We start from the raw sequence: 12907 nt of genomic DNA on the forward strand, positions 1-12907 counted from the left end.
AGTTTACCCAGAGAGGTGCGTGGCATTCATTTTGGTCAAAAACTAGACTATAAATTATAGCATAACGTTAAGTGTTCTTTTCTCATTTATTAAATAAGTAGCCAACAAACCAATCTCCAAAAAGCAATTCTTTAAATGACACTGTCATCAACTGCCTGCGTCCTTTATTTTGCTGAAGTCCAAGTCACCAAAATTGATCGGAAAATTAAGAAAACGGCATATACATTCATTGTCTTTACAAAACCAGATACAGTCCCTCTGCAGATTCCCCCTTCTAGGTAGTCTTAAAATCTCTGCGAGGATGAGACGAAAATAATGAATTAAGAATGACTGAAGTTCTGGGGTTGGCCCCACCCCACAAATCTGAGGCAGATGGTCCATGGATCATGCCGTGAGGGACAGCAGCTTCAAGGATCAACTTCAATGACAACCTAATCTGCCGCTAAATGTCCTTTTCCCGTTAGCCTGCCATCATCACCTTCTTTCTGTCACTCCAGTTAGAGTTTTCTCTCATGATGGGCAGTCAAATTCTTATCAATTCAATATGTAATCAATGTTAACTGACTCATGAGACTATTTTATGTTGTTTTGTTTCCTACTAAGTCTTTAAAATCCAACATGTACTTTCCACTCAGAGCACATCTTGGCTTGGGACAGCCACACTTCCAGTGCTTGGGAGCACGTGTGACCGATGGCTACAGCATGAGACAGCGCAGGTCCAGAACACTGTAAGTCTCTGGGTGCCCGAGTGGGACGCCCACTTTTACCCCTACAGAGTTACGTGACCTTGGGCGACCTATTGAATCTCTTACACCACCTCAGCTTCCTCTTTAGCAAAATGGAGTTCATCACTAAATCTACATCATGTTGTTGTGAGAGTTAATATATGCAAAGCACTGGCAACAGTGAAACCCTTAATGGTCGTTAAAATGATCATTCTCCAAATACAACATACTCATTCCTCATTCTTTTCTCTGCCTTTGTCTATCCCACATTCGCCAACTAAAATACATTCCCATTTGTCTCTCCCTCTCCAAATTCAACTTCTCCTCCAGGACTCACATTAATCCTTTATGAATTTTACTTGCATCCACCAACAATCTTACTCTCTTGTGATATGCCATCATTTGCTTGTATTTTGGGGTCAGAACTTAATTATAAACTGCTTTGGGTCACCTGTTGCATTGTTAACTTGTCTGACTTATCATAAATGTACACATTGTCTATACAACTAACTACTAAGCCTCAGAGGGCAGAGAATGTGTAGACCATGTGTATACAAACACACACACATACACATACACACATGAGTATGTTCAAGATCATAAGTACTTAATAAATATTTACTGAATGAATATAAAGCCTTTGAAAATGACCTTCCCCAGTATATCCCAAACATTTCCCCATATATCCCCATATAAGCAAGATTTAAATTAGTAATTTTTAATATAATGAACAAATCAGTTGTTGATTCTAAACCCTTTGCATTTCCACAGAAACATAAAACAATAAAATTTTTTCATAAACTTTATATACATACTTTACATCTCAGATCAAAACCATCTTTGTCAAGTAACGTTTCTATGTAAAATTACACTGATAATTCTATTCCATTCCATTTTAATTACTGAGACAAAATAATTTAAAAGCACCAATTCCTAGCTTTAGTGTTAAGAAATAATAGGAAAAATATTTTTGTTCTAATTCAAGTCTAAGTGGCAGAATTTGATTAGGTAAGATCCTCTAGAAATATAGTTCAAAGTGGATGGTCTAATATGGGTTAATGGATCTTTATATTTCACACATACACACACACACTATATATATACACACACACACTATATATATATATATATATACACACACACACACACACACACACGCACCATATATATATACATATATATATACATATATATAGTGCGTGTGTGTATATGTATATTTCAACATTTCAAAACAATACTTGTATTATTGAAAGATCCTGTATCATAGTGGGAAACCAACATGCTCATTCAATTAAGTGTGCCTTTCAACAACCTTGTATTTTGGTAGGCTAGAAAAAAATACTTACAAGAGACACTGAGTTCCCAAAAAAACACCATACTATTTTGAAGGAAAAAAATATCCACATCCTTCTTAAACTCTATTATGCAAATATTCTTTTTGCCAGTAGTGAATAAAACAAGTTACACTAAAAACAGTTTTAAAATAGCAAATATTGCCTTTTGGAGAAATCTAAAACTAGATGATGACAATGCTTCTCTAGTCTTGTTTCTTCTACACTATGATTCACGTGCCAGATGTTGCTCCTAAACGTCATTTTACAACTGTATTACATTAGGATAGCATCCGGCTATAAGCAAAATATTTCAAAGGCTCATGTTTTAATTGGGCTTTCCCACCTCATTTCCTATTCAACCTACTGAAAAAATGACATTTCCAAGTACGTGAAACACTTTTCTGCTGAGTCTTTGGATTTGAGGTGGCGGGAGCTGGGGGGCAACAAACCTTTCTGGAGGGTGAGCTTCTTTTCAAATTTATTCTTTTCACATTCTTAGACATTTTTCCTTAAAACCCACAGAAAATCAAGGATTCCATTTGAGGATTCAATCTGAGTCATTCAGGAAGTCTGCCCACTTAAAATAATCTGTTAGCCCATCTCATTTGCTGAAATTACCCTTCACTCTTGTGTCACACCACATCTTAAATCATACTTGCTCTCTATATAAAATTTGTAAGCTGATTTGTAACCAACTTAATAAAAAACAACTACCTCCTCATTGATTAGTAACTTGACTTTTCAATCCTTAACTTCTTTTCTACCCATCACTGAAGAAAACTAGTTTGAATTGTCTAGAATTGGTAACATAAGCATAAACCCTTGTTCTTACCTTTATCTAGATGTTTTCCCTGAATGAATAAAACAATGACTTCAAAATATAAAATGTAACTACAACTCCCTCTGCAATTTTTTCACTGAAGAGACATTAGATTATACTAGTATAAAAAACTGTTTCGTATCTCACTTGATAAATGATATGGTCATTGAAGCCTTCCAACCATTGAGAAAACACATTTTAATTCAACCATCAAAAAATTACAGATGTCTTTTTTAGGAGTATTTCCAATGAATGTATTATTCTACCAACAAAAGCTTAACTAAGACATTCAGCTTCTGCTTTCCATAGATCTATTTCATTCCAAAAATACATTATTTTGATTTGTTTCTGAACAGTCTGTCCTCATAAACTGAGTATATGTTTTTCATTTAACAAGAACCTGAAGCTGGAAAGGAAATTGAATTCTGGAAGTGGGCAATTAATTTGACAGTATTTGCTTTTTCCAATATGAGTATGTCAAGATCAAAAACTAAATGAGAAACTGAAATCATTTAATGTTAGGAAAGGGAAAACTTAATTTAATCTCTATGGTCTAATAAAAGATCTTATTAGCACAGAAGCAAATTCATTTCCGTTCTTTCGAGATAAGAAAAAAGAAGAGATAATATACTTGTTTCTATAAAAAGGAAGAACCTCTGGAAGCTATGACTTGTAAATAATTCAGGAGTCTCAAAAAAATGTAGTTGGGTCTTCTTGGCCCAGACAAGGAAAACATCACTACAAATTAAAAAAAAAGACTAAGTAATAGAGAAGCTGCTCCTTAATTTCTTATGCCTCAGAATTTTTAATCTTTTTCTATTTCTGGGAAAACGGAAATAAGAAAATAAAGTTCAGATTAGCACACTCATTTCAGCACATTAAAAAAATGTAGCAGTCTAACATGAGGAAGCCATCCCATTTTCAACAAGCAGGGGTTTAGTTCTTTCGAATCACCATGATTAAATCAAACTAGATATTTAAGGTCCCTTTCAGTTCTAGAATTCTAACGATTCCTGATTTCAAACAAGTGACCTTGTATATCACATACGAAAATATGTTCTGGTAATCAATTCACAAAATGACAACACTGAAAACAGCTTTAGGGGGTGGTTGGTTAGCTCAGTTGGTTAGAGCGTGGTACTAATAACACCAAGGTTGCTGGTTCGATCCCCACACAGGCCACTGTGAGCTGTGCCCTCCTTGAAAAAAAAAAAGAAAGAAAACAACTTTAAGCAGAAAAAGAATGTGTCCTCCTGCTCTAAAACATTTACTAAAGTAAACACGCTCCCTTTGCCCAAAAACCTGAGAAAACTTTAAACCCACCTTTATGAAAACAAAAAAAATCTATAGACTTGAAGAAGTTTAATATGCCTTATTCCTTATTCTCCTTTCTATTCATTCTATTTTTCACAGGAAGTCACTAAGGGCAATAATACAATATGTATATTGGAAAGAACTTATACATCTTTTGTAACTATTTCCTACAACTTCATACTTATGTTAGGATTTATTACATCCAAAACAGCAGAAAAAGACAAGCATAGCTAATAAGGTGACGGGAGGATGTACCGCTATGAAGTGTGGGTGAAGGTATGTAAATACTGCTAGGTGAAGTTAATTTCTACATATTCTAAAGAAGCCAATTCTACATCTTCCTTTCTTAACCCCTTCTAATATTCAACTACTGTCCCTGTGAGAAAATTTTCCTTAAATTTTTCCAATACCAGCTTAATCTTGCTATTACTTGCTGCTTTAAAAAATACAAAAAAACCCAAAACAAAACAAATACAGATAATGTATGATAATATCACATGAGAACCACTTTTCATTTATCAGAAGAGCAAAAGTCAAAGAAACTGCTAACGTAGAATGATGACGAGTATGTATACAAATAGGCACTTCTGTTTACCATGGATAGGAATAAACCTGACCAATTCTTAGAGTAATTTGACAACTGTTTGTCTGTCTTCATGTCAGCACCACACAATTTTGATTACTGTAGCTTTGTAGTAAGATTTGAAATTGGAAAGTATGAGTCCTCCAACTTTTTTCTTCTTTTTCAAAATTGTTTTCACTATTCAGTGTCCATGTCTTATTAATTATGAATATTATACCAAAAAAAAAGTTGGGAATGACTGAGCCCTATAGGAGAATGTTTTTAAACTTTTTGCTTGCACATACCCTAAAGAGTTTTTCAACAGTATGTATCCCTTAATCAAAAGATGTAATTTCTGATCTACTGTAAACACGGACATTTTAATAAAAATTTATATCATACTTTTAAATTTATTCAGTGGATTCTAAATACTATAAGGAAATGATACCCACCAACATCTGTTAAAAATATGATCTTCTCTAAGAGCAATTTTATAAGTCCTTGTTTCTCCTTGAGTTCTTATTTCCATTACATTTTCTCCACAGACTTGTATTCTAACATAATATAGATTTAATTATCAGTTCAAAAATTTCTGGGCAAAAGGGATATGAATTGAGAAAAAATAGTTTTCCTATAATCGTAAGGCTCTAAGCATTAAAATTTGTCTTCTTATTTGACTTATTGCAATTATTGTTAGAAGCAGATAACTGAGGAAAAACATACACATTCACAAATTTTGATAAATAATTATTAAACATAAATAGCAAAAATTATTTGGAAATCTCGATATGATGGATGAGGAAGTTTACAGCGCCTGAATTAAAGGGAAAGTGTTTTAACACCTTCGAGCAACTTACTAGAATAATAATATTCAAAATGTGTGCAAAGTGAACCTTTCCTTAGTAAAGTGGGAGGCGAAGACAGGGAGAAAAGTAGGCACTTTCGTAGGCATACCTAAAACTGACTTAAAACTAACTCTTCCCAAGTAATTCTTTGCAAATTTCCATGTAATTCCCAAGGGACTCTTACTGCCATCTGAAGACACTGCGACTGCATAAAATCTAAACTCCTCTAAAAGCTCTTCAGCTTCACCCCGTAGCATCATCCCTCTCCCACCACAACTGACACGTGCAGTTTTCTGAATCCCACGCTGTTTTACATCCCTTGCCTGACCATTTCCTCTCTACCTGATGGACATCTATTAAACCACTAAGACGTGGTGAAAATGACAGTTCCTCTATGACAGGTTTCCTGAGCCCCCTACATAGAACAAACCAACACTCCTTCATTCTCTGACTAGCACGAGCCAGATCACAGCGTGACACCTCGAACATTCCTTTTCCATACTTACCTCCTGTATTGGCTCCATGCTCCTGGAAGATAGCGACCTATTTTATAAACCTTTAAGACTACTTCATTCTTAGTACATAGTAGGTGCTCAAAAAATATTAGCGGAATGAAGGAAATTAGTCTCCATTTCCTCAATTTCAATTTCCTCACTGATAAAATTTTACCTGTAAGATCCTTTTCCAGTCTTAAATAACCACTAATGAAATACTCTACACATTTTCTGAAATCCCTGTAAATGTTCTTCTTTCAGATTACTTCTCTCTCCTCAGCATGATCTCAAACAAGAGAAAGCCCTTTCACTAAGTATTAAAAAATGGGTATTTTACACCCTTTGTAATATACCTAACAAGGCAAAGTGAGTCCATGATTTTCGGTTATCCTAAAAGGCACACTTTTCTCAGTTATTGTATAAAAACATGACTTTAATTGACGACTTCAAGGTAATTCCCTTTGTGCTGTATCTTCTATCTTTCGGGTAAAAGAGGCAAGAAGGAAAGCTGTATTACCTTTTAGTATGTCAACAAAAAATTATTTTACTATTAGGTAAATTAAGAGATCCAAAATACTATAACATTCAAATTATTTCCAAATATTCTAATTCTCCTTCTCTGTTCCTGTATTTCTTCTTTTCTTGCACAACTCCATTATAATTATCAGGAAGCTCTGCTCTAGAAACCCAGCCTCACTGGGCATTATGCCACGGTAGCTTAAGTGGGAACCCACACTACTAGCCATCTCTGAAATTTCAAATCATGCGACAAAATCTTATGCCCGAAATAGACAGCATTTGACTGAGTAGAAACAATTATGATTAGTTATCACTGAACACTGGGGAACAGCAGGTTTCAAGATCTCTCTTAACAGAAAACAGTCTCATTTTAGAGTTGAAAATAAAAACTAACATAAAGTCATACTATAATATTCTCTGAAAATTCAAATATAGAGGAGAGTAATATGACTTCCGGGTGCCCAGGTACCAGGTATCTCTATATCTATGGCAGCTGCCCATATTAAAATAAAAGAAATATTAAACCAACTGACAAGCCTTAAAAATGATCACTTACCTAGGACAAATAATTCCTAACAAGTAATTGAGGTTTCTTTCTTTTTTTCTTTTTTTTGGTTTTCCCTACCCCCTAGACGTGAGCTTAAGAAATTAAAACTATGTAAGCTAGGAAAATAAAATGATCTCATGATTTCTGCTTTCTAATAAATCATTTATAACACTAATAAAGAAAGTGAAGAAAAGCACAATGAAACACCACCAAGCAGTTTAAGGCAGGTCCTACTTACCTGCTCTGTTAACTTCATTTTTCCTTTATAAATTCCACACTCACAAAAGTTTAGGTTCAGGTTTTTTTTTAAGGAAGAGCTCTTTACAAAACCCGATGTTTTGTAAAACGAGGTCCAGAGCGATTACTGAAATCCATGGACCTAATCATTCCAAGAATCCAAGTAAACTACCTACAGTAGGACAAGCAATTTTTCTGATTTTTATTGGTAAATTAAAGCACCATTTTAACTGGAAAATATAGGTTTGGTAAAAGGGCTCACTGGTTAAGAAGATTTTTTTCCCCTCCATTTATTTTCTACTTAAGTTGATGGTAGCCACAATAATACCAACATACATAAACCTAAGAATTTGATTTAAAAGGGTAATAAATGAAATACACGCAAACCCATTGGCATATTGCAAATTATCTAGATGTCTGGGTATGATTATATCTCCAAATGCCTGGACTGAGTTCACATCCTAAGGCTACCCTTCACTCTGTAACCTTGGACAAATATTAAATCTATCTATGCCTGAACTGTATCACCTAGAACTGTGCCATACAATGTGGTGGCCACCATACAATGTGGTGGTCACATCTGGCTATTTAAATTTAAATTAATAAAAATTAATTAATTTAAATTAAGTAGAATGAAAATTTCAGTTGCTCGGTAGCACCTGCCACATTGCGAGGACTCAAAAGCCAGACGTGGCTAGAGACTCCCAAGTATTGGACAGACATAGTGATGAAAAGAAACAAGATGATATGATTGAGAGGAACAAATGAGACCAAGGGGCGGGGCAGGAGTGACTGTTGTAGGTGAGATGGTCAGAAAAAGCCTCCCTGAGACGTTGACGTGAATGACAAGATGCAAGTGGCATACAAAGATCTGCTTAGAGCATCCAAGGCGGAGACCAGAGCAAGGGCAAAGGCCTCGGCACAAATGAACGTGGCTGATTTAACAACAAAATGTGTGTTTGAAGCATAAGAAATAAGGGGAGAAGAGTATGAGGTGCAAAAAGGGGCAGGAGGCAGGGCCTTCGGGGTCTCGTAAGGCACATAAGAACCATTAAGCGCCACTGAAAGACAGAGGGTTGTAAGACGGCAATGTCATGATCTAAACTGTCTTTAAAAGTTCACCGACTGCTTTTGGGAGAGAGTTACAGGAAACGCAGACTGGAAGCAGGAAGACCTATTAGAAGACTGACGCCACCGCCCAGTTTGAGAAGATGGTCCCGGGCTAGGGGACTGGCAGTAGGCTAGAGAAATTGTGTGCTTTTTCTCTACACCCCTTGTCCCCAGTCCTGTATCTATATCCTTCACGACCTGGCTCCTTGATATATATACTCAGCTTCATTTTTTAACCCCTTAATATACTGTAAATGTGCTTTCTGCACCCACTATTCCACCAAAACTGTCCTCAGGTCCCAGTAACCTCCACCTTCCCCAAACCAATGAGCACTTTTGCGTCCTGACGTCAGCTGACCTCTGCTGCATTTGCAACTACTGACCACTCTTCCCCTTCATCAAATTCTCTCCTCCCTCAGCTCCCAGAACTTTACTCTCACCTGGTTTTCCTCTCTATCTGTTCCTCTTACTCAATATTCCAAATAATAGCTATTGGGCTCTTAAACTTCAGTACTCAGTTCATTTCACTATACGGTCACGCACCGCAGGATGACATTTGAATCAACGAAGGACTGCATGTACGATGGTGGTCCTATAAGATTACAACAAAGCTGACAAATTAAATTCCTATTGCCTAGTGACGTCGTGGCTGTCTTAATGTCACGGCACATCACATTACTCACATGTCTGTGGTGATGCTGGTGTAAACAAACCTACTGTGCGGCCAGCCGTATAAAAGTATAGCACATATAATTACAGTAGCAGGCTATACCCTTTAGGTTTGTTTAAGTACATTCTATGATGTTCGCACACAATGCAGTCCTCTAGCCACACATTTCTCTGTTGGTACGCGGCACGTGACTGTACTTCATCCTTGAAACTGATCTGACATTTTTTGCTGATAACCCTGATATTAACATCTCTGGCCCATCTCCTTATTTATCGTGTTCCCCGGAAAAGAAGACCTAGCCGGACCATCAGCTCTAATGCGTCTTTTGGAGCAAAAATTAATAGAAGACCCACCGGTCTTACATTATATTATATAAGGCCCGGTCTTCTAGTAAAATATAAGACCGGGTCTTCTATTAATTTTTGCTCCAAAAGACGCATTAGAGCTGATGGTCCGGCTAGGGCTTCTTTTCGGGGAAACACGGTAGTTTGCGATCTCTGTATCTAGTGTGCAACTGGACCCCCTCACTTGGCCATACCACAAACATTTAGAAGGTCCAAAACCTATCTCCTTCATGCTCTCTCATGATACACACTTGCTCAAGTCAAAAGCCCAAAGGCATCCTCAACGCCCTCTCCCTCATCAGCCATAAGCCACATCGCCAGGTCTCCACGAGGTCCTGTTGATTCTACCGCCTTAACAGCTCTCTAATCTCGTCCTTCCTCTCCAGTCCTGCTGAGGCTCTTTTAGTTCGAGCTCACATCATTTCTTGCAGGAATTATTGGAATCGTCTCAACCAATGTCCCTGCTTCCGATCTCCCCGGCACAGAGCTGCCAAAGCACGTAATAGCCATTCAGAAACTTTGTTGACTACACTGAGTTCAAATCTGCCCACGTCAGTTCTCTGCTTGAGGCCTTTCAGAGGCATCCCCCTCCTTTCACAAGGCTTCTCCTGATCCAGCTCCTTACCACCTTTACAGACGCCTCCTCTCCTCTTTCCCTCACCTTCTCCTCTGGCCATTCAGCTTTTCTTTGTTCTCTAAATATCATGCCATTTCAGCCTCCCTTCCTCCACGTTATTACCTCTCCCTTATTCACCTAACAGGACTTCACAGGTAGACTTTAAGTTATTACCACTTCAAGGAAGTGTCTTAGCGCCTCATGGAAAGACATATCTATATGTGTGTACATCTCTCAAACACACTGAATACTGATAGTAGCTTTCCCTCCCCCCGGTAAGTTATGATCTCCTAGAGGGTAGAGACCACCAACCTTATGTGATTTATAGCACCCGAGTAAATATTCACAGACAGTTTTGAAATCTTCTGAATTTAAAAAACAGGGGGAAGCTTATTTCCTGGGACTTGTATCACCATAGCCCAAAGTGGCAGCACTGTACTACAAAGCAAAACGTGCTGCACGTTGGAAATACGAAAACAAACACCAAACACACACACTTTGAAAAGGAGAAATGTAGGAAATTCTGAGGCGCTATGAAGTATCTAATAAACCAGACTTAGGATTTTATACTACGTGGGCAAGGGCTTAACAGTCTTTGATGATAATAGTAGGTGGAAGGCTTCTCCTCTCAATGAAGCAAATTAACTTTTCAGGGCCGTGTTACTGTAATTTACATGTAAATCACACGTTATTAACGTAACGTGTAATTTCACACGCACATGTAATTCTAGTTCCTGATGAAGACTCTTCCTCCCTTCCTGACAGGTTATTTCCCTTATTTAGGACACGCTTCCCCACGACCTTAGGAGTCACTTGTCAATCAGTCCTTTAGTCCCTAAATGTGAACGGGAGAAAGGAGATGGAAGAAGGGAGAGAGTGTGGGCGGCGATAAACACTTGCAGAAAGGTAGGTAGCGAGCAGAAGGCCCCAGTCCCAGGGATGGAGGGCGGAGGGGTTAAGGCAACGCCGGGGTGGAGCGCCTACGGCTGGCAAGGAATGGGGAGGCCATCTGGAAGAGGGAACACCCGGTTGGAAGGAGGAAGGGGAGGCAGGAGACTCGGAGAGAAAGCGAGGGAGGGGGTGGGGACGCGGGATAGGCAGACGGGAAACAGGACGCAGTTTTTGGCCAGAGGTGTTAAGAGTTTGGGAGAAAGCTGGGGCGAGAAGACAACACGGGCGCTGCAGGGCGGAGGGGCTTGCTGATGAGGATGGCAGGGGGTCGTCGCAGGGAGAAGAGGGACGGCGCGGGGGGGGGGCCGAGGAGCCCCCAGGACAGGCGGCGAGCAGAGGCCGCGGGAGCAGCAGCAGGGGAAGGGGCCAGCGGGAGCGCGGGGCACTTACTGGGGTCCCTCCGCAGGGCGCCGCTGGGGGTCTCCTCCCGCAGGTGAGGGAAGAGGAAGTCCCGGGAGGCCTGGAGGTCCTGGAAGGAGCAGAACTGGACAATGGAGCAGGCCATGGCTCCTAGGCACCCGGCTCGGGCACTCGGCTCACCTGACCACGCCCTGGCCCCTGCCACCCCACGGCGGCCACCGCCGAGACCCGACAGCTTCACCCAGGCAGGGGCGGGGAAAGCAAACCGGAAGCTGTCAGCGCACGCGGCTCCCCCGCCCCGAAGCCGTGCGCGTGCGCAGGACGGCCCCGGCGCCCGGGCCGCCGAGGTCCCAGTCACGTGACCACCGGCTGGCCTGGGGTCCAACGTCAACGTGGAGCTTTGGCGCCGGTATTAGTCCGGTTTCTGCGCCTCCACCGCGGGGGGGGGACCGTTTTATTCCTTCTGGCTTTTAGCCAGAGACGACCCAGTTGGCTGTTGTCCGCGCCGGCCTTTGTGTCATTTAACTAATCTTATTGATGTCCTGCTGTTGCCACGCAACTGATATTTCACAGAGAATAATCCCTGTTAAACTAGTTGCAGGCCCCTGGGAGACAGCATCTTGCAAGTGTCGGAGTTTGAAAAGATGAATTGCTTTTCCGGAAATCACCTCCGTCAAGGCTAAGCTTTAAATGCTCCCTCTATAAATTCCCATAGTGCTGTGCAGGCCTAATATAGTAGGAGCGATGTATGCCGTGTGACGCTCTGACGTTGTCGACATCCACTTGCTTTTTCATTCATTAATTCATCCACCCATTCAACAAATATTTGTTGCTCCTCTTTTCTATTCCGGACACGTTAGGCGTGGAGGATAACGCAAAGAAAACGATTAAATTTTAGCTCTCAATCCAGTAGCTGGCACAGGTAGTAAGCAATTAGTTCTTATGTAATTAACTGTGTAACTGAAATTGTGATAATGCTAAGGAAGGAAAAGAAATACAAAGTGCTGTGACAGAACATAACAGGGAACTCTACCTAGTTTTTTGTTTGTTTTGTTATATTGGGGTGGGATGGACGATTGTCAGGATCAGGTACAGCCTTTGTTATAAACTGGAAGGTGGGATCTCATCTGACACCACTTTATATCCACAGTATCTAGCGTACGACCTGGCACATCGTGCTTCATAAATATTTGCTGAAGGAATAAATAGAATGGAATGTGTACATAAAGTATATGGAATAACCCATTTCTTTTGCAAAGTACTTCATATTCTTTTAAGTACTTTTCTATACATTGTCCAATTGGATAGTCACAATGTCTAAGAAGTGTCTCATCTCAATGTTTTAATGAAAAAATTTATCTAAGTGTCTCTGAAAAGAGTCTTGAAGTTCATTTACACTATCTAAAAAATAAAAACAAAAAAAGGAACTATTTTAATGTTAGCACAAAGTACTATAGAC

At 39.5% G+C, this 12907-nt stretch overlaps 1 protein-coding gene across 1 annotated transcript in view; it reads right to left on the minus strand.

Annotated features, from left to right (window-relative positions):
* RAB3GAP2 (RAB3 GTPase activating non-catalytic protein subunit 2) overlaps positions 1-12561 on the minus strand; it is a 65067-nt gene extending 52506 nt beyond the window's left edge. The window contains exon 1 of the mRNA XM_033099343.1: positions 11479-12561. Within this exon, the coding sequence (XP_032955234.1) occupies positions 11479-11593 (115 nt within the window). The 5' untranslated portion in view covers positions 11594-12561. The remainder of the gene's footprint in view (positions 1-11478) is intronic.
* Between the last annotated feature and the right edge of the window lie 346 nt (positions 12562-12907).

This window comes from Rhinolophus ferrumequinum, chromosome 27 (genome assembly GCF_004115265.2).
Source record: "Rhinolophus ferrumequinum isolate MPI-CBG mRhiFer1 chromosome 27, mRhiFer1_v1.p, whole genome shotgun sequence".
In the NCBI taxonomy this organism is placed as follows: domain Eukaryota; kingdom Metazoa; phylum Chordata; class Mammalia; order Chiroptera; family Rhinolophidae; genus Rhinolophus; species Rhinolophus ferrumequinum.